We start from the raw sequence: 21233 nt of genomic DNA, 5'->3' as shown, positions 1-21233 counted from the left end.
ACGATTTTTAACAATTTGTTGCAAAAAAAAAAAGCGTCATAATCGAGGTTTGATTGTGACTCACCAATCATCACTCATGTCAATGCACTCTCACCCACCCCTCTGGCCCTATCTCGTTCTCTCTCTAATCTCGAGTTGGCTGCCATTGATTAAAAAAGACAAACATGTGTGGGGTATGATTCATTGGTTCAAACTTCAAAAAAAAATAATTTTATTTCCCAGTAAACAGTAAACTTTCCTTTTCCCTTCTCAAGTTCCCTTTTAACTTTTTAAGTTTTCTTATCATTCATGTTAGCCAGCAGATTGAGGGATAAGCCCTAATCTGCCTCCAGGACGATGAGTTGAAGTAGAATCACAAGACGACCATCATTTAACTTGATTTCAGAAGCTCATAACCTTTAAATCACAATGGAAATGTTTAGAAAATCTTGCCTTTTTAAGATAATATGCACAACTATATCAATTTAAGTTTAGGTATATAAGAACTCTCAAATAACAATTAAAACATTTCAAAAAAAGATCCCTCAAGAGATCAATCAACAACTCATGGCATCACAACATGAACACCATAGATATGATCTCACCTAGAAATGCACAAAATTGATGCATCCAAGAGCATCATGAAGCTCAATCAAAGATAAACAAACCTTCAAATCGCATAGGAAACCAACCACCAAGCCTCAAACCAGAGAGCAAGAAAGATAAAGGAGAATCTCACTTTAGAGAGCGAGAGAGAACCCAACATATAAAATAATCGAATAAAATCCTAAACCCAAAATGGGGATTTATATATATAACATAAAAAGGATAGAAATGCCCTTCTAATGACATAAAAAAACACAAGTAAATAGCCTAAAAGATAATAACAAATATGCCCCCTATTAAGAGAGATTCCAACAAGTACCAACTTGGTGGAATTTACAAATGACCTGATCCTATTTGGTGGACCAGTGGTGACTAAATTGTCCGCCCATCTAATGGTGGCCTGATTGGTCTCACTTTATATGTTGGGGGTGGCTCAACGGGCAGGGTCTTTGCGTCTGGATGTGAAGCAACTATACCACGGGCAGAGCATCTAGCGGCCAAACACACGGACACATTGGATGCCCCACCTCAAAGTGTACAAAGATAGACCGATCAGACCACTAATAGACGGCCGGACCGTATAGTCACCACTAGATAGGATCAGACCGTTTGTAAACTCCACTGAAAGCCACTTACGAGCGCCGACACCGACGTATATTACTATTGTGCGCATGGAGCATTTATCTCTTCCCACGGCGAGTCGGGCCCCGCCAGGTATATATCTATTAGTAGGTTGCCTACCACTCTTTGAGAGACCAAAGCGAAAACAGAGTTCCTGACTTCCTGTGTCTGTCTTTCTACTTTCCAGAGAGCTAAAATATAGCAGTAGAATCCATTGTTGAAGATCAGATCTGGATCCGAATTACTTAGAGCTTCCAGTTCACGAAGTAGTTTTGGCTTCAGTCTTCTTACATCATCTCTGTAAGTTAAGGGAAAAAACACCACTTACATAATCATGCATCATGTTCTGTGCTTTCATCATGTTTTCATTTAGTTTCATTTTCAAATTTGCTTGAGAAACGTTCTGCTTCTAAGATTCTGTTTAGGCATATTGGTTCGTTAGAATCGGTTATATTCTGAACATATGTTTTGAATTTACGCGCTGAAATGCTTTATTGTCCTTGTTTCCTAATGAGTTTTGGAGATTGATAACGATTTAGGAAATTAATGCCTCTTTATAATCTAGAGGCTTGGACCATTTTCATTTGTGTATGGACAACGAGAACTCGGATCTGATCCCACCTTTTCCTCCCCCTAAATTTCTTCAGTTTTCGATCAGCTTACAAGTCTTGCGGTTTGATCGCTACTTAGAACAGCAACCATGTCCCAAAGGTCACTCATAGAATCTCAATTAGTCTCTCTTCTTCACGGCTGCAACAATGTCAGCCAGCTGAGGCAAGCCCACGCTCACATTATCCGGAAGGGCCTTGACCAATGCTGCTTCGTTCTTACCAAGTTTATTCGAATGCTTACCAAATTCAGTGTCCCCATGGATTCTTATCCTCGCCTCGTCTTTGGTCAAGTCCGTCACCCAAACCCATTTCTTTGGACTGCATTTATTCGAGGTTTCTCTTTATGTGGACCCTTAAGTGAGGCAGTCCCGCTGTATAACTGTATGAGGAAGCAAGGTACTGATCCCGTGTCATTCACTTTTTGTGCTCTCTTTAAGGCTTGTGGTGCAACTCTTGATTTCAATTCTGGTCGGCAGTTGCATTGCCAGACTATTTTGCTGGGTGGGTTTGACTCTGATATCTATGTTGGCAACACTATGATTGATATGTATCTGAAATGTGGATTTTTGGAATATGGGCACCGAGTGTTTGATGAAATGATTGACAGAGATGTGATTTCATGGACATCATTGATAGTTGCTTATGCTAAGAGCGGAGATATGGAAGTTGCAGGAGAATTGTTTGATGGGTTGCCTGAGAAGGATATGGTTGTGTGGACTGCAATGATTACAGGCTATGCCCAAAATGCAAGGCCAAGGGAGGCATTGAGATTGTTTGAGAGAATGTGTGAGGCCGGTGTGAAAACAGATGAAGTAACGTTGGTGGGTGTTGTTTCTGCTTGTGCCCAATTGGGTGCTGTGAAGTATGCTAAGTGGATCCGGAATGTTGCCGAGCACAAGGGGCTAGATCCAACGGCAAATGTTGTTGTTGGCTCTGCTTTCATTGACATGTATTCCAAGTGTGGAAATGTTGGTGAAGCATATCAGGTATTTGAGAAGATGATCGAGAAGAATGTATATTCTTACACTGCACTGATTGTGGGGTTTGCAATGCATGGGCAGGCTGATGCAGCAATCAGGTTATTTCATCAGATGGTGGAGACAAAAATTAGGCCAAATAGAGTTACATTCATTGGGGTGCTCACTGCATGCAGCCATGCTGGGCTTGTCGAAAAAGGGCTGCAGTTTTTTGCAACCATGCAGGAAGTTTATGGGATCCCACCTTCAGCTGACCACTATGCATGCATGGTAGATCTTCTTGGTCGTGCTGGGCGTTTAAAAGAAGCCTATGAGCTTGTGGAAACAATGGAAATTGAGCCCCACGGTGGTGTGTGGGGAGCATTACTTGGAGCATGTCGTATACATAGGAATCCTGATATTGCTGAAATTGCAGTCAGCCATCTGTTTGAGCTTGAACCAGATGCTATTGGAAATTATGTATTGCTTTCCAACATATATGCATCTTCTGGAAGATGGGATGATGTTTCACGTGTGAGAAAGTTGATAAGAAAGAAAGGTATGAAAAAGAATCCTGCATGCAGCTGGGTAGAAGCAAACAATGGAGTAATTCACGAATTTTTTGCTGATGACATGACACATCCAAGGTCTAATGAGATCAAGCAAGCTTTAGAGGATCTTTTGGAAAGATTAAAGCTTGTTGGTTACAAACCAAACTTGACCTCTGTTGTTTACGATTTGAGTGACAATGAGAAAGAGCAGTTGCTAATGAGGCATAGTGAAAAGTTGGCTTTAGTGTTCGGCCTACTAACTACCAGTACCGGCAGTTCTATTCAGATTGTGAAGAACCTACGGATATGTGAGGACTGCCACTCATTTATGCGTAGTGTGTCTAGACTTACAAAGAGGGAGATTGTAGTTAGGGATAACATGAGGTTCCATCATTTCCAGGATGGATTATGCTCCTGCGGTAATTTCTGGTGATTTAAGCAGTACTCCCAACTCCAGACCAGGTCTTGGGCTACCCTACATAGTCTTTCAACCTCAGGTAACATAGAAGTATAATGAACTATTTGTAATAATAATTACTAATTTGATGAAAAGTAGCGACAGTTAGTAGGGAAAGTGCTAATTGCAATTCTGTACTTATTGGTAACAGTATAAATGTCTTTGTGATCCAATTATGTTCTTGAACTGATTTGACAACAGGTTTACCAAATGTTTTTGAGCACCCAAAAAGCTATTTCTCAGCAGCTGAATGGAAAAAGCTGTTTCTCAACACAGAAACATCATCAGTGTTATCAGACAGTACCTATAATTATGGTTGCATGTACTGTTTTAAAGATTGATCTAGAACGATCCAGTTCAATTTCAGTCCTAATCTAGTTGTGGCCAGGATTGATCCAACAGTCCATTCCATATTTTAGCATATAATACATATGAAATGAGTGGGTAGTGAAGGAAAATGAAAATTTCTTAGAAATAACAGTTTCTTTTGCCTTCGAAAATTTAGCTAGCAATAAGGATAGGCTGGCAATGCTTTGTGGACTTCCAAGGGGAGTAATAATGTCATTTGGTTGGTTTCTTTTTCTTTTTTTTTCTTTCTTTTTATTTTTTGGCTCCTAAAAACAAGAGCTCAACAAGGACATGTGTAGCTACACTTTTCAAAAATTTGATCGAAATTTTGGCAAAATTGATGGTTATGGTGAGTTTTAAGGCTGATTTTGACCTGGATTTTGGTGGACAACCTAGTTTAGGGCCAATGAACACATTTACAAGCTTATTGTTGACTAAAGCATAACACAAATTGATCTTCTTGATTCGTACATGCTTGGTTGTATGTGAACTAAACTGAATATTGGATTTTCTCAAATCTAAATATGGTTGAACTATAAACTGAGATAAATGAGAAACAATTTCAAATTGATAACGAAGAAAACATTGAACTTCATTAAAATGCAAGAACAATGAAAGTTCAAGAAGTCATAACTCAATTACAATTTACAAATTATGGAACACCAACTTTGCAAGTCAAAAGTCATAACAAATAAAGAACAGTAAGAATCAGTGAGACCTAGGCTATAGAAGCTGCTATGTTGGCTTGGTCAATTTCACTGTATGTTTGTTGGACCTGTCATGCATTACCCTCAAACTGTACGACATATGCATCCCATGGCATAGAAGATAAGAAGTACTGGCCATAATTAGACACCATCTCTAGTATGTGGCATCATCAGCATACCAAAGGTAACCCATCCTAGGATATGGTTCACCATATTGCGATGTCCTAGACTATCCACTGATCAGCCATAATACAGATCAGAAGGATCATATGATGCTATCGGCATCGGGTACAGTAAGGTGGTTGGTGTGCAGGGATAGGGACAAGGTGAGAGAACATCTCATCAATAAATGGGAACCCAGTACCACCATACTGTGACTCTGACTGTGAGTCTGACGTCTCAATCTGGAGAAAACACTTACATGTTGATGTTGGAGGGCTTAATTGATGGCAACCACATGTTTGTAGGCAAGATTGTCACATTTCCCCCTTGGTTTGAGCAAGAAATCGTCGAAAATGATGAAGAAATGAGTTTGTGAGCTTGAAATCTCACTCTGGAACTCTCGGTCAAAATTTCGAATGAATGTGCGAAATTTTGTCGAGTTTAAGTGTTTATAATGTCTAACTTACATAATACCCCCTTGAGTTTCCAAAATTTCACTTAGGTACAAAATGACCAAAGGCTTTCAGTCAACTTCATTTTTCTCATGTATCTCATTCTGGTGACCTTGAAATAACCCAAATCTCGCAAAATTTCAGCGAAAACTATAATTGCTACTTACACAAAAAGAAAATCTTTTATCATCTACAAGTATATCAAGAAATAACTTTTCTTCGTACCAAAAGCATTCCTTTCCAATCTCCCCCCTTTTGAAATTAGAGGCCAATCCACATAATAATGTAATTCAGGTCATTTGAGTGGCTGGCATACACCATTTCTTTCTATGGAGAAAGGTGATTATGATGCAGGATGAAATTTCCCCCAATGATGGGTTGGGGGAATTGAATTGTCCACTAGGGATGGGTTTAATTAGGAGAGAAAGTTTGAGCTCTACTTATGGGATGTGGGAGGGGTTGTGCAGAAATCTGCATATTTGTATTGTAGTTTCTTATTTATTATTTTTAAATTTTCATTATTGCGCCTGAACCACACCATTTGTATCTTAAACTCTTTACGTAGATCTCATCTTCTTTTTCTTCTCTCTCTTCAATCCACAGTTCCCTTTGCAGAGTTCCTTGGATAGCACAAGGAGATCCAAGATCTGCAGACTCTATGGAAACAAAAAAAAGTCCTAGATACTAAACCTAGCAGACCATCTAATGGGCAGACACACCATCCAGTACCAGATGGGATCAGACCACCTTAAAACCCCATAAATTCTGAAACTCTTTGAAGAGTGCTTTGACCAACTTCTTTTTCTATTGTGCGCATTAGGCAGTCCTTTTTAGTGTGCTGGCCTCACAAGTATATATTACTAGTTAGTTGCACACAAGTAATAATGGGGATTCTTTTTGAGATTTATACCTTTGAGAATGCTTCTTTGCCTTTCCTGAGAGTTAACGCATAGTAGTTAAATCCACTGCGAAGATAGATCTAGATCTCGGTTACTTAGGACTCCCACTTTGCAAAATAGTTTTGCCGTAGATCCCCATAATCTCCTGTAAGTTAATGGAAAAACCCCTTGAATATTATATTGGAACGATGCATTATTTTCTATCCTTTTGTTCTTTTTTCATTTACTTTCCTGTTTAAATTTGCTTTGGAAATGATCTCTGTATAGGATTCTACAAATTCAACTTTTCAGGCATGTAGATTCTTCAGGAATCATTTGAATTGATTAAGTTCAAGTATATACGTTTTGAACTAGATGTTGCTTTTGCTCATTGTTCTTATTTTCTATTTAGAGATTGAGAACTTTATTGCAAGACTATTGGATTCATTATGCAGAATTCAGCTTTCAAATTTCTTGTTCGCATTTTTTCCTTTTCCTTTGCTTATGAATATGAATTTCAGTGCTCTTCTTGGATTCATGTTCGCATTGTGCTTTCTTGAATTCTGAAGCTATAAGCATGATTGAATTGCCTTTTTTTTTTTTGAAATCTAGTTCTTAAGCTTTCTGCTGGGCTAAACCCCACAGAATTGCAATGCATGTATCTGGGATACTTCAATGTTGTTGTTTTCATGTTCTATACTTTTTATTGCTGTATATTTTTATTCTATTTTAGAATTTAGGTTCTATGTGGCCTTACCTCATAGCTTGGGAAGTGTTAGTTGGTAAGGTTGGAAAATGAAGTTAATGCCTCTGAATTTCTGGAGGTTTTGACAATTTTTGTGCATTCTATAGACAGAGAACTTGGATCACCCTTTTTCCTACTTCCCTCACTCCCCCAACCAACTTACAAAAATACTCCATTTTTTTTTTATCAGATTAAAGTCTTGGGAGTTGAGCAGTATCTAGAGCAGCAGTCATGTCCCGAAGGCCAGTAAATCCTTCCAGACGCACTGCAGACAGTAGCAGTATTCCATTTGTGAGCTCATTGAATCAGAAATCACGCTCTTCGCCATTGCTGTCAATTGGGCTCGTCCTTGTGGTATCCTTGTTTATCCTTTCTGTTTTTTTCATTAATTTTTCTTTCTTATCTTCTAATATTTCTTTGAAGGTAACTGCTGTCTTCATGAACAACGAAGGGAGAGCCGTTGCTTTTAACTTTTTGCCTTTTTAAATACCCAGTGCATTGGGATTTCACTTATTGGAATGGGCTTTATGCACTCCTGATTTTTGCGTTGTTTTGATTTCAGGGTGCCTTCCTTCTAATTGGCTATTCTTATAGTGGCTCAGGTTTGTTTAGGGTTTTTACATACATTTTCTTTACAATCCAAAATAAACTGAAATATGTTAAAAAAGAAGGAGAAAAAAAAAAAAAAAAAGGGAAAATCAAAAAGAAGTTTTCAGTTAATGGTTATTCCATATGCACTTGGCAAGTAATGGGAAAGTTCGCTTCATGCTTCCATGTTAACTAGAGAAATAGACTGCCTGCTGTTCTACAATCTGCATTTAGGATACATATTTCGTCTTCATGTTATTGAGCTGGGATTGATGTAGCAGGTAGTTAACTTTTTGTTTTTGTATTATAGGTGGACTTGGTGGAGGAAGAGAAGCTCTTATGAAGCTTGAAGGTGAGGGGAGAGGGGCAGTGGGTTTGATTACTGGTCTTTCTGTTTACAGTATGATGATAAAATTTTTCTGAATGATTCCATAATTTGTCGACAGTTTGTTTGAGCTACCAATAATCTTTATTTTGGAAATACCATATGAGAAGAGAAAGGTGGTTTATTCCTCTTGTGCATGAATGAGGCAGTTTTAGGTATTTAGAAGGAATACTCAGGGCTGCATATATTTGCTAAAGATACAAGATGTGCTGGTTTCATAATTTGTTGAGAGACCCCTCTTTCACCAACTTGTTGATCTCAACTTACATCCTTGTTTGCAGGTGATCTTTCATGCACGTCAGAAGTTCAGAGAGCTATACCTTTCCTGAAGAAAGCATATGGTGAAGCCATGCGTAAAGTTTTGCATGTAGGCCCTGAAACTTGTTCAGTGGTCTCTAAACTGCTAAAAGAAGAGGATACTGAAGCTTGGGGTGTGGAACCATATGACATAGAAGATGCTGATGCTACCTGCAAAAGTCTTGTGCGCAAGGGCATTGTGCGTGTGGCTGACATCAAGTTTCCTCTCCCTTACAACACAAAGTCATTCTCACTTGTTGTTGTGTCAGATGCTTTGGATTACTTGTCTCCAAAGTACCTCAACAAGACTCTTCCAGAATTGGCAAGGGTATCCACAGATGGTCTTGTTATTTTTACTGGTAATTTCATTGACATTTTATAATCTATACTTTCTTAGAAGAGTTATCATCTGATAGTAAATGGCTCCTTCAAGTATGCCTTAGAAAATATTTTGCTTCAATCATCTTTTACTAGATGCTTCATTGCCCCTCTTTGTAAATGTGTCCAAAGTCGATGGTCAACTGATAGATGCTAAGATGAATAAATCTGTTGCATACGTTGATTCGGGGTCATCATAGAATACTGTTGAATGGAATTGTAGACTTCAATTACTTTTATATCTATCTTCATCATCATCATATGGTTAGGGCTGATGTATATGGTGGAATATTTTTTAGGAAAAGAAAAATTGTACTCAGTAATTGTGCAGTGATGGTGAAAATTTTCTAATTGTCGTTATTATTGGTTTGCATATTGATGTGAGGCCTCCTAAAATTGGGTCCAAAAACCAAACCCAAAAAGGCACTTAAAGCTGGCCGAATACCCTAGGGGTATTTTGGTCATTTTCCTAGCCACTATTTGAGGCTGAATATGGGTTTGGATAGAATCTCCTCGATCCAAAGGTTAGGGATCTACCTTTATTTTTCTGTTTGAGTAGGTATTTTGAGAGTTATAGTCCTTTTAAAATTATGTTTAGTTAGGTTTTTTTTGGGATGAATAAAGAAGTATATTAAAGAAAACAATGCCAAGAATAAAAAGGTAGAAGAAGGGGGGGGGGAAGGAAAACAAGCCTCTCAAGTGGAAGGCCTAAATGAGGAGGTGAGACTCCAGGAACTAATAATTAGCTTATTCCTGGGGGAGTCAATCACCGGGGGATGGGAAACATAAAGAAGTCTAGATGAGACCTCAAAACAGATAGCCTTCCAAATCATGTCAAGGGATTGAGATTTGGAAGACTATCGCCTAAGATTTTGCTCTCACCACAAGTGGTGGATAATCGCACCAAACACTAGCTTGCCAACTCGGTCGTAGAGGGAGGAGCCCGGGAAAACTCTCAAGCACTAGGCCCAATCTTGAGCAAAGCTATAAGAGTGCCTCAACTTAGGCCAAATGGAAGCAAGGGCTTTCTCCCAAAGAGATCGAGGAGAATGGGCATAAGAAGAAAAATGTGCTTAAGGTCCTCAAAACAGTTCCAACAAAGGTTACAGTTAGGGTTAACTGGGATGTGACGGCTAATGAGGAAGGCTTGGGTGGGTAGGTAGAGCAAGGTTAAGGGCTCTCTAGAGGGTAAGGGAATGATAGGGAATGTGACCTTTGAACCAAACTAGGGGGGGCCTAGGGGACAGGGGTAGAGGGGAGTCTGAGAAGATTCCAGGTAGAGGAAGTGGAGAAGAGCTTGGTGGGGAAGGAAGCCAAATGGTGATGTCTTAAGAGGAGCCACCATTAAAGGGAGGGAGAGAGTTCCATACTTGTGTGATTCTAGGGAGGGGGACCATGAACCATTAGTGATGAAGGCAGAGAGAGGGGTGAGCTTGGGGATGCAGATGTCATAAATAGAGCGGGGACCAAGGAGGGTAAAGAGAATGCCCAACGGATGCCATGGGTCAAGCCAGAAAGAAGTGGAGGATCCGGAAGAGATTTGTGTTGAGATGGTAGGGAGGGCACAAGGACGAAGAAGGAGAAGCTTTCTCCAAACCCAAGACGGGTTGGAAGGGATGGGGGGGGGGCAGTCCATATGGAATCAGATTTTAGCAAGTGAGAGTATACCAAAGTGACCTCGATGGAGTTGTGCTTAGAGGCAATTTTCCAGATGAGCTTTAGGAGACAGACAAGGTTGATGTCAGAAATACGATGAATATCCAAGCCCCCTTCAGCTTTGGGATGATAGACAGTATTCCAACTGATGGGATGGAGAAAATGGGTGGATTCTTGGCCTTTCCAAAGGAAGGCACAACAAAGGGATTCCATGACTCGGATTGTGGATTTAGGAATGGAGAATATTCCACACCAATAGAGGTAGGAGGATTGAAGCAGGAGTGGATGAGCACTACTCGACCAACAAAGGAGAGGAGCTTGCCTTTCTAGAGTTGAAGCTTTTTCCTAATGTGATCAAGCATGGCCGAGCAATGATGATGAGTGAGGCGGCCAGGGATAAGAGGGAGGCCGAGGTAGGTGACAGGGAGGATCCCGACCTAAAGCCAGTGAGGAGGAGAAGGGAGGAATGGACAGAATTCAAAACTTCGGAAAGAAATAGGGAGGATTTATCCAAATTGACCCGAAGATCAGAGAGGGACTCGAAGGAAGAGAGGGCATAAAAAATGGAAGAGATGGAGGAGTGGTCAGCTTTAGCGAAGATCATGAGATCATTTGCAAAACCAAGATGGGTGAGCTTCAAGGATTTGCATTTAGGGATAGGGTAGATGAGGAGCTGGTCAGTTTTGGTTTAAAGGAGATGAGAGAGGACCTTAAGAGCCAAGGAAAAGAGGTAAGGGGAGAGGGGGCAACCTTGACGGATACCAACCCGGGATGTGAAGTATCTAGCATGGGAGCCATTGGTGATGATAGAGAAGTGGGGGGGGGCGTGGATATGCAAATCTCAATCCAATGGACAAAGGGAGGAGGAAATCCCATAGCGGAGAAGGCTTCACTAATGAAATCCCAGCAGATGGAATTGAATGCTTTGTGGAGGTCTACCTTAAGAAGTGCTGTCGGGGAGTGGTCAACACGATCAAAACCTTAAACAATCTTGGCACAGAGAAGGATATTATCTGAAATGCTACGCTCAAAGATGAAGGTAGATTGGTTGGGATTGACAAGAGAGGGGATGACTCACATAAGTTTGTTTGCCAGGACTTTGGCAATGCGTTTGTAGAGGAGATCACAAAGGGATATAGGACGTCGGTGAGGGAAGTGGCTTTGGGCTTTTTGGGGATGAGGCAAATGAATGTATGGTTAATGGAGGAAAGCTGAGAAGGGTTGAAGAAGAAACTACGGATGGGATAAGGTCGTCCACAATGAAGTCCCAAGAAGCCAAGAAGAAGCCCATACTAAAGTCGTCAGGGCCGGGAGCTCTTTTAGCCTTATGGGAAAGGATGGCCAATACGATTTCCTTAGTAGAGGGGATGGAGCTTAGGAAAGCAAGGGAGGAGGGGTCAACAAATTTGTTGAGGAGGGAATGGGGAAGGAGGGGGAGGAGGGAGAGAAGACAGGGAGAAGAAAGAAATGACTTCTGCCTGATACTAGGGGGGATCATAGATCCAGGAGCCATTCCTGGAGAGGAGACAAGGGATGGAATTGAAGTTAAGGCGGGCTTTTAGGGAGCGATGAAAAAACGTAGTTTTAGCATCCCCAAGGTCAAGCCATTTGATCCTCGCCTTTTGACGGAGAAAGCTTTTTTCCTGGGAAATGAGGGATGAGAGGTCTAGGGAGAGATTTCTCATCATCTACGAGGGAGGAGTTATGAGAGTCAATTTGGAGAGGGTTTTGGACCCTAGAGAGCTCCGAACGACAGGAGGAGAGGCGAGAGGAGATGTTTCCAAAAGAAGAGGAGTTCCAGGACCGAAGGGCAGTTTTGGTGTTTTTGAGCTTCAAGGCGAAAGCAACAAGGGGAAGGAAATGATAGTAAACCGGTCGATTCCAGGCAGATTGGACAGTAGGAAGGAAGAAGGGATTTGAGGTCCATATGTCAAAAAATTTGCAAGGCTTAGGCCCAAAAGAGAGGGGGTCGAGGATGTGCAGGAGGCAGGGAGAATGGTCGGAGAGAGAGGGAGGGGAAAAGGAGGAAAAAGAGGTGGGGAAAAGGGAGAACCAAGGTTCATTGACAAGGAAACAATTAAGCTTAGAGGCAATACATGCATCTCCGGATCTGCTGTTGTGCTAGGTAAGGTGATGGCCAATCCAACAGAGATTAGAGAGACCCACATCATCAAGGCAAGAATTAAAAGCATTGATCGCTAGTGGGTCAGGCAAGCTACCACCCACTCTTTCATGAGAGTAACGGACAATATTGAAGTCGCCTTCAATACCCCAGGGGTGTCCTATAGTAGAGGGATAGATAGTGTGGAGATTGTTTCAAAGAGGGGAGCGATTAGAGGAGTGGTTGAGGCCATAGTTGATGGTGAGAAAGAACGGGGGCTCAAGGGGGGGGGGGGGTAGGGGGTAAGTTGAAGGTGCATAAGTTGGGGGGTGGCTGAAATTAGAGAAGATTGAACTTTTGTCGAGTCCCATAAAATCCAAATATGCCCATTAGGGGTAGAATTGGAATTAGAAAGGAAAGACCAAGAGGGGGAAATGGAGAGGGCAATCTAATGGGCATTGTTGGTATGGACATGGGTTTCAAGGAGAGCACAAAAAGAGGCTTTCAAATTGTGGATGGCAGTTTTGACTTCAACTGGTTTGGAAAGGGAGTTGAGGCCCCTAATGTCCAAATGAGGAGATCAGTCATTGAGGTTGCAATGGGGGTGTGGCACTAAAGGAGCTATTGAGAGGGGCAAAAGGGTTGGTGGAAGTTGTAAAGTCATACAATGGGGGGGGGGGGGGGGGGGGGTAGACTCACACAAGGGGGAACCCAGGAGGGAGGGTGTTTCAAATATGTTGGGATCTATGGTGGTGTGGAAGCTAGGGGAGTTTTGGTTGAAGGTGGAGGTTGGGCAAATAATTCGGTCATAGGAGGTGGGGCTAGAGGGGAGGGGGTGGCTAGACGTTAGAAGGGTCCAACTGCTTTGGTCAGCATGTTGCAAGTGGTTGGGGTGGTTTGGGTTGGGTAATGGGTTGGGATGTGGTGGGCTAGTGGTTGAGTTAAAGGTAGATGGGCTTGGGCTCACATTATAGGGATGATGGGTTGAAGTATGAGAGAGGGTGGTGAGATGGATTAGGATAAGAAATAGATGGGCTTGGGCTTACAGGTTTATTATTCTTATTTTTAGGAGGGGGTGGGTTGGGGGGTAGAATGGGCTGGAGAGTAGTTCTCCGAATTTCAGGAAATCCAGTAGCATCTTCATCTTCCTCAAGCTCTAAAGTAGCATTTCAGGAAATCCAGTAGCATCTTCATCTTCAGTTTGGTAATTCCAGCAATCATTTCAGCCTTCATGTACTAGTTCCCACCCTTCAGTCAGTAAGTAGACAAACCCCACCACCCATCACAGCCTTTCCTAAGCCCCTCCCTCTTCTTCTAGACCACCCGCAAGTTGCTTTTATTTTTCCAGAATTTTTCTGGAATTTCCAGACCTTTATCTGGACCCAAAATTTGAGGTCAGATCTATAGCAATCTTACCTGTTAGATCTGGCCCGAACTTTAGGAGTACCCTTCCCCTAACCCCAGTAACCTTCCCTCCCAGTTTCAGGGACTATCTACACCCTATAATCCTAACACCTAAAATTCTGCTCTTCATCTTCTTTCTTGAGAAAATTCTGCAGAATATTGGAACCTCTGAAACCCTTAGTTTTAAACAATTTGGACCTCCTAAAACCCTCTAAAACACTGAAATCTAGATCTAAACTGCAGAACAGCAAAGCCCTCTCCCTCCCTAACCTCTAACAAATGCTGCCATAACCCTAATCTGTGCTGGACCTTATTAAAGAGGGCCCTGAAAGAGCTAATCCAGACCTTGGGTTGCAACATGTATGTTCCTATTATTCTCTGTATCAGATAGGAGTGTCCCAAAAAAAAAAAGCTTTTATTGATGGTCTATTCTCAAGTAGTGTGCAGTTTGAATTTCCGTTTCCCTATCAGGTGGGAGCCCATATTGTAGCGGCTTCGTAGTTGGAAATAATTTAGAAGAATCAAAGAAGGGTCTTCAGCCTATGGTAGTTGTCTGGAAAATTTTGAACTTTTATTTTTATTTTTTTATTATTTTTTTGTGGGGATTAAGCATCAAGTTGTACTCTGTAACTGCAGGGTGATGATAAAAATTTTCAAATTGCTCTTTTTTGCATATTGATGTAGGGGGAACCTAGGGACTATGGATTCTACAAGGGCTGGTTATGTGTACTCTAGGTGGGTGCAAGTCCTAATGGGCAATATCAAATATGGAGGAACTGTAACGGCAAATAAAAGATAAACATGCAAATTACACAACATAAACAAAGCAATGGTCAATGTCAGCCTAAACTAATATGCAAGACTAAACGAAATTCATGAGGGAAAAATAAGGAAGGGGATCATGGCAACTTTAACACCTTAATCAAATGTTCCTATAGAACACATCGCGTCCTAATCCAGAAATTTATAACTGACATTGGAAACTAGCAAATAACAATGTTCTGAAAGGAAACAGTAGAAAGCAAAAATATTTGTATCATGGAAGTAGATGAAAAGTGAAATAACATGCCCATTAAATACTTAGTTAGGATGTCATCCTTACAATTATATGACAGCAAAAAATAACAAAGGAGACAAACTAGAAATTGCAAACAGCAGGAATGGAAGAACCAAGGGAAGACAATAATAAATAAACAAAGAAACTACAGGGAAAAAAAATTCAGGAGAAAGAAAAGGATGGGCAGCAAAAAAGCTGCCGAACAGAAAAGAAAAGGGGTGGGAAACCTGCTTCATGCAGAGGAGATTAGATCTTACAAAGAAACATAAGGAAAAGTCACGCCAGGAAAAAAAGTAAACAGCGCCCATCTGACCCTGCCAATAATCTTACAAGTTACAAGCAAGCAATAAAACAAAACCACATAGTCCATGATAACGTATGACCAATTTATTTGAAAGTAAACTTAGCAAACGATCCCTAAATCTCAACTGGTATAGTACTACTTGGGACACATTATGATGACCTTAATACCATTCACAGAATGGATACCCGGGTGTAGCACTCTGGGCCCTGAACCAACAACCACTGATATAACTTTGTTCTATGCTCATCATCCGGGATTCAGTCAATTGGCAGGCACCTATCATGGTGTATTGTAAATGTGTGTGCAGTTTGAATTTTCCATTTCTGCCATCAGGTGAAACCCTATCATGGTGGCTTCTTGGTTACAAAGATTTTTAAAAGAATCAGAAAATGGTCTCTGGCCTATGTTAGTTATCCAGGAGATTTCAATTTTCTTTTGAATATTTTATTTTTAACTTTACAGTCTATATGCATGGGTGTGAAGTTGAATGGATCAAAACTGCAAGTATGCTGCAAAAAGCAGTAGAAGGAAAAATTTGTTCTCCTTAACATGGCCTAAATGTTGTCTAGATCATTTTGTTGACAGTGTACATGGGCTATTTTTAATGAGCTCTTTTCAGGAAACATTAAATCTCTCAAATCTGGGTGGAGACAGATTGTCTGGAGGTTGCCAATCTGCGCGCTTCTTCCATACCAGCTCACTATTAGACACATGGTGTTTGATATTAAACAATTGGGGTCCTTTATTAAATGCAACTTTTCTTATGTTCCAGAAGTGGTAACAAAAATTGCTGAATCATAGGACCTGTTGGCCAAATTCTACTCCTTGATTAGTAGTAGAAGGGAAAATTTGTTCTCCTTAACATGACCTAAATGTTGTCTTGATCATTTTGTTCACAGTGTACATGTGCTATTTTTAATGAGCTCTTTTCAGGAAACATTAAATCCCTCAAATCTGGGTGGAGAAATATTGTAAGTTCCACTGACTACATGTCAGGATAACATTTGAATATAATTTCCTTTGTGTATGATTTGTTGCCCATTTCATATGTAGGTTCTCCTGGTCAACAGAGAGTCAAAGTTCCTGAGATATCCAAATTTGGAAAGCCTGTAAGTTTCTAAATGCTCCTTCACTAGATTTTGGTTAATGATTCATTGTTGTCTGCTTACTCTGTTGGATATGTGTTATTGATATAAAATTCACCATTGACTAGTTAGTGGACAACAGAATGCTATATCCTTTACCTCCAGATTGTTCAGTTCCCGTTTTCTAATATAATGTTATTTCTTAGCATAATATGTGGCCAAGTTTTTTCTTTTCTTTTCTTTTCTTTTCTTTCTTTTTTTTTTTTTTTTTTTTTTTTTTTTTTTGGGGGGGGGGGGGTTAGGGAAACAGTTTGATAAGCTGTAGCTGTGCATGTCATGTATGATGCATTAACAGTATATCTCATACCAGAAATTTGATATGCTTTTGCTCTTTTGTGATGCCTATAATTTAAAGCTATTACATTTTGTCCATCTGGGTTACTAGTAGCATTTATTTCCACTTGAGTGTGATGAAGGGCTGGGTAGGATGAAGGGGAGAATTCTGAGATAGAATCTAAGAGTTGCAAGTGAGACAGGGGATCACACATTCGCTCACTCATATAAGGCCCAACTAGAATCTAAAACTGAAATTAACATGTAGTCAAAATCCATCTATCCCCTATATGTTCTGCCCAAACAAATAAGAAAAATAAAGAGCAGCTAAACTACTTCTGACCTTCTGGCAGACCTGTTATGTTTGGGTTTTGGTTTCGTAACTCATGTAAGTTAATCATTCAGGTGATACTAACTCAATTCTGCTCTAAACAGAACCGGACAAGAATTAAGTTAACGAGATCCAAGAAATGAGTTAATTGCCTGCTTTGATAGGTGGAACATCTTTTGTCAGAAGAAATTTCATCACCATGCTCAGAGGAATTTGTATTCCCATAATTACAGTCTCATCCTTCAATATTTCTTAAGAATGTGTCAAACTTTTGGAGGGAGGGACATCCACTGCACCTGATTTATCATTCTACCAATAGAATATATGAGTAAATACCTTCAATTAATTATGGGATTTGTATTGTTCACCTGTGCAATCTTGTAGGCTTTGTCTTCAGATCTAACTTGCAAACCTTTTCAGCAATGATGTTGATGTAGCCTCAATTGAATAATTAAGAGAAACAACTCAAGTGGGACCAGAAAAGGGTTTCTTGATCTTAGAGATATAAGGAGAATATTTTAGACATAGGGAACAAAGGTTTATAGGTGGTAGAATGGTTGAAAATTGGAAGGGATGTAGGTAATGATATGGGGATATGATCCCCCTATATTGGAAGATATGAGGGTTCTTGCTTTGTGGGGTTTTAGGGAATCTGAAATTTCAAGAAAGCAAAAAAGTGAGATGGAAGGGGGATGGGAGGTTGCTTTCTTACCAAAAACTTGGAAGAAAAGCCTCGTAGTCAGCTGCGACAATGGTGGCTTGGACTTAGGGCAGGCTGAATCCACAACCATAGAGAATTCTCAATTTGACTTCAATAGAGACCCTTTCACTGGAGCACCTGGAGATACCTTACCACTGCTGCAGCATGTTATTCTCTGAGAAAGACAAACATATAAGCTGTAATAGTTGATTTTATTAATGATCTCACCTGTTAATAATGATCCATGATGCGTTTCTATCTTGGCCACTTGTTCACAAGGTGTTGTTCACCTGTTCCAAGGTTTTCATGATATATTATTTCTTTGATTGATGCTGGATCCAATTTTAAGTTTCCAGTCATGTCCCTCTTAGGAGGCAAGATCATTACATAATATGAAGCTTCCATGTTTCACATGAGCTTTAATGAATAAGATGTGTCAGACATAGATTGCTTTGTTAGGAAGGTTGGAGCGCTGATAGGTTGTTGGATCAAATGGTTTCATGTAGGCAGTCACAAAAGTATATTGTTTCTTAACTTACATTTGCAGGAACAATCTTCCCATCAATGGTTTTGCCTTCTGGCTTTTGTCTTAATCTGTCTACATTTTGTTCGTTTGCAATAAATTTATGTTGGTGATGATTAACTTATCTAAAACATTTGATCTTTATGGTTCTGCATTCCTTATTCTTTTTCTTTCTTTCTTTCTTTCTTTCTTTCTTTCCTTCTTTCCATTCTTCTTTTTTCCTTTTTTTTTTTTTTTTGGGGGGGGGGGGGGTTTGTTTACGGGTAGGAGGCTGTGGGAGTGTTGAAAGGACGGGCTATATACACAACTTTTTGCATATTACTTACCCTAGGAGAGTTAGGGCTGGTTGCTTGTGCAAGAAGAAAATCCAGGTGACATCTCTGGTAGAATCTTAGAAAGTACTCCTTCAATGTGTCAAGGGATGCAGTAGGTTATCCATACTAGATGGACCAAGATCGTTCCCATCGTTCTTTTCTTTTCTTTTTTTTTTTGGGGGCTGGGGGTGGGTGGGGAATGTCTTATCCTGACAGGGAATCAAGGTTGTGTTTTAGTATGTGATTCAATTCCCTCTGCTGACTTAGCCAAGACAATGCTACATTTGTACAAACTTTGTTCTACTTTATAAGGAAAATGAAGTTAGAGTTATTAATTTCTGTTGGTAGCCCATTGGAGATATGGAGGCTGTAAGTTCTAGACCATCTTCTTCTTCAGTTTTCATTGGTTTCTTTTTTTTTTTTTTTGGGTGGAACTGGAGTTTTCATTGGTTTTTTCTGCTCTACTATTAATTTGCTTGTTTGAGAAACTTCCATCTTTTTTCCTGGACTAAAATACTGAATGCTGTATGTATGTCTCTTTCTTTTGTATGCTTTTCCTTCTCTTGGCATGTCAATAAGCAGCTATTAGTTTCTGCACAAGGAAACAGCTTGATTATGTAATTGACATCTTAAAATTTTCTTTGCGAAGGCCAAGTATCGGAGCTCTTCATGGTGGATACGGTATTTTGTCCAGACGGGTCTGGAAGAAAATGAAGCTGCCTTGAAGAAATTTGAGCAGGCTACCACCAAGAAATCCTACAAGCCAAGCTGTCAAGTTTTCCACCTCAACACATACCACTGAAAGTATGATACGTTTGATGTTCATGGAGCTTGTTGGCACAATTAAGGCAAGAGTCTTCAAGTCTCCTCTGAGATATATCTTAATGGATGTTATCGGTTCTGATTATTTATTGGTATTGTGTTCCTACAATTGGATAGTTGATATTTATTTGACTATATTTTTCATGGAGAGGGGGCATTGCCTGAATGTAATCATCAAATGTATTTCTGGAGACTAGGTTTTTTTTTTTTTTTTTGGGGAATGGACTAGGGTTTTCTGATCTGCACTTCATTATTACTGTGAAAAAATTGGGAGTTTTCTTTCCAAAACAATCAACGTTTTACCCAGAAATGTGGTGTCAATCATAATCAGCTTAATGTTTATTTATCAGAGGTGTCTCCTTACTGTTTCATTCTCAATTTGACTACAGCTAAACACTCTAGGCCTTGGATTGCTCTGCAGGCCTCTGAAAACATTATTTTGAAATTTATTTGCTACTAGTCAATGCTACTCATGCTGAATTTGGAAAGTCGTTATTTTACTGCAATTTCTGTGGTGTGTGTAATGGAATGGTTTTGCCATGAAACGTGTATGTAGTCCTCACCAGAATGGGACTGGTTCCCATTAAATAAAAGACTAATGCACCTATGATCATGGTACATTATGTAGGCGGCATTTCACAACATTCATGTTGCTCAAGGGCAACATAAAAGCAAGCAAGCACCAAAAGATGGATACCAAAAGTCGCAGTAAAATTGCCGAAAAATTGGCTATTTTTTGCTGAACCAGCAAAAAGTCAGCAAAAATTGAAGATTTTTCTCAGGTGGTATGAGTTCTGCCACTATTGGTGCTGTTGGATGCTAGAACTGAGTGTTTGGTTGGTGTTTTGACTAGTTTCAGTGGAAATGCCCTTTGTATTGGTTCCCCTTTGTCTCCGGCAAATATGTCACCGCTACACAGAAGAAGCTCGGCAGAGATTTGAATCATCTAATCACTCGGTTTTCTCTGAGATGATAGACGATGATGTTGTCATCGTGTTGACAAGGACGGTTAGAGTCCTTCACTACTCCGACTCCAACAACAGAAATGCCTCCGTTGTAATTCAAGTTTCTCTTTCTCTATCTATCTACTCCGTCTAATCTCTCTCTCTCACTCTTAGGCTCTCCACCATCTTTCTCCCACAATCCCACCGTCAAAGTCCTTTTTCGACTCCGACAATGGAAATGCCTCTACTGCAACTATGGTCTCTCTCCCCTTCTATCTCTCTACACCCTCTAATCTCTCTCCCGTTCTCTGGTCTCTGCTCCGTCTCTCCCCACAGTGCCGACTCCCGACTCCCACCCCATTTATATATCAACGAATGTTGCCGACATTTCAGGGTTTCGGTGGGGTTGATAGCCACCAACACCCCTTGTGGCCTTGTGTCAGCGACATTTCAAACCTTGCTTATGATACAGATTCGTCCTTGGAATCTTAGATAGATGACTTTATCTTTGGTCTTTCATTGACAACTCAGTACACGTAAACATTAGTTCAATTGTAGTGTCATTGTGTCTTGGAGAGGAGGGGAAACTCGGTCTTTCCACAGCCTTCCATTCCCATTTGAGTCTACTAAATAATTTTCCCTCAGAGGATGCCTAATTCATTATTTTAGAAGTTGAAAGTTTATTTAATATGTTCATGTTATGAGGTCAAAATGTTCAAATTTACTGGGGTCGGGTATTGAGGATGTAACCTAGATGCATGCAAATTGGTCTAGATGAATTTCAGATTTGAAAAGAGAAAAGTTCATCGAAGGTGTTTCAGTGGTGAAATAATGAATTTAAGTCACTTTTTAATTGTTTTGTAAACCTCCTTTCTTGAAATCATGAATCATTGCATTAAAGCAGAACTTAATTACCAAGAGCATAAAATTTTACAATT

The 21233-nt window shown here is 40.2% G+C and overlaps 2 protein-coding genes across 2 annotated transcripts; both read left to right on the top strand.

The window, feature by feature from the left end:
• The first annotated feature begins 1324 nt into the window (after nt 1-1324).
• Nucleotides 1325-19745, top strand: LOC149015193 (putative pectin methylesterase CGR3). The gene is made up of 7 exons (XM_089155143.1): nt 1325-1506; nt 7264-7427; nt 7636-7675; nt 7972-8013; nt 8328-8702; nt 16297-16352; nt 19179-19745. Exons 2-7 carry the CDS (start codon nt 7305-7307, stop codon nt 19329-19331), a joined length of 789 nt encoding a protein of 262 aa, XP_089011269.1. The 5' UTR covers nt 1325-1506; nt 7264-7304; the 3' UTR covers nt 19332-19745.
• Nucleotides 1513-7253, top strand: LOC149015194 (Pentatricopeptide repeat (PPR) superfamily protein). The gene has a single exon (XM_089155142.1). The coding sequence runs from the start codon at nt 1907-1909 to the stop codon at nt 3755-3757; it is 1851 nt and encodes a 616-aa protein (XP_089011268.1). The 5' UTR covers nt 1513-1906; the 3' UTR covers nt 3758-7253.
• Nucleotides 19746-21233: the final 1488 nt, after the last annotated feature.

The sequence above is a fragment of the Hakea prostrata genome, chromosome 5 (assembly GCF_041222555.1).
Source record: "Hakea prostrata isolate BN-2017 chromosome 5, UWA_Hpros_2, whole genome shotgun sequence".
NCBI classification, from domain to species: Eukaryota; Viridiplantae; Streptophyta; class Magnoliopsida; order Proteales; family Proteaceae; genus Hakea; species Hakea prostrata.
Note: the sequence above shows the minus strand (reverse complement) of the source record. Positions and strands in the feature narration are given on the sequence as shown.

Excerpts from the sequence above, each read along its gene's own strand:
- LOC149015194 (XM_089155142.1), top strand. The coding sequence starts at position 1,907 with ATGTCCCAAAGGTCACTCATAGAATCTCAATTAGTCTCTCTTCTTCAC.
- LOC149015193 (XM_089155143.1), top strand. The coding sequence starts at position 7,305 with ATGTCCCGAAGGCCAGTAAATCCTTCCAGACGCACTGCAGACAGTAGC. Across the intron at positions 7,428-7,635 it reads CAATTGGGCTCGTCCTTGTG|GGTGCCTTCCTTCTAATTGG; the intron begins GTATCCTTGTTT and ends TTTTGATTTCAG. Across the intron at positions 8,014-8,327 it reads AGCTCTTATGAAGCTTGAAG|GTGATCTTTCATGCACGTCA; the intron begins GTGAGGGGAGAG and ends CCTTGTTTGCAG.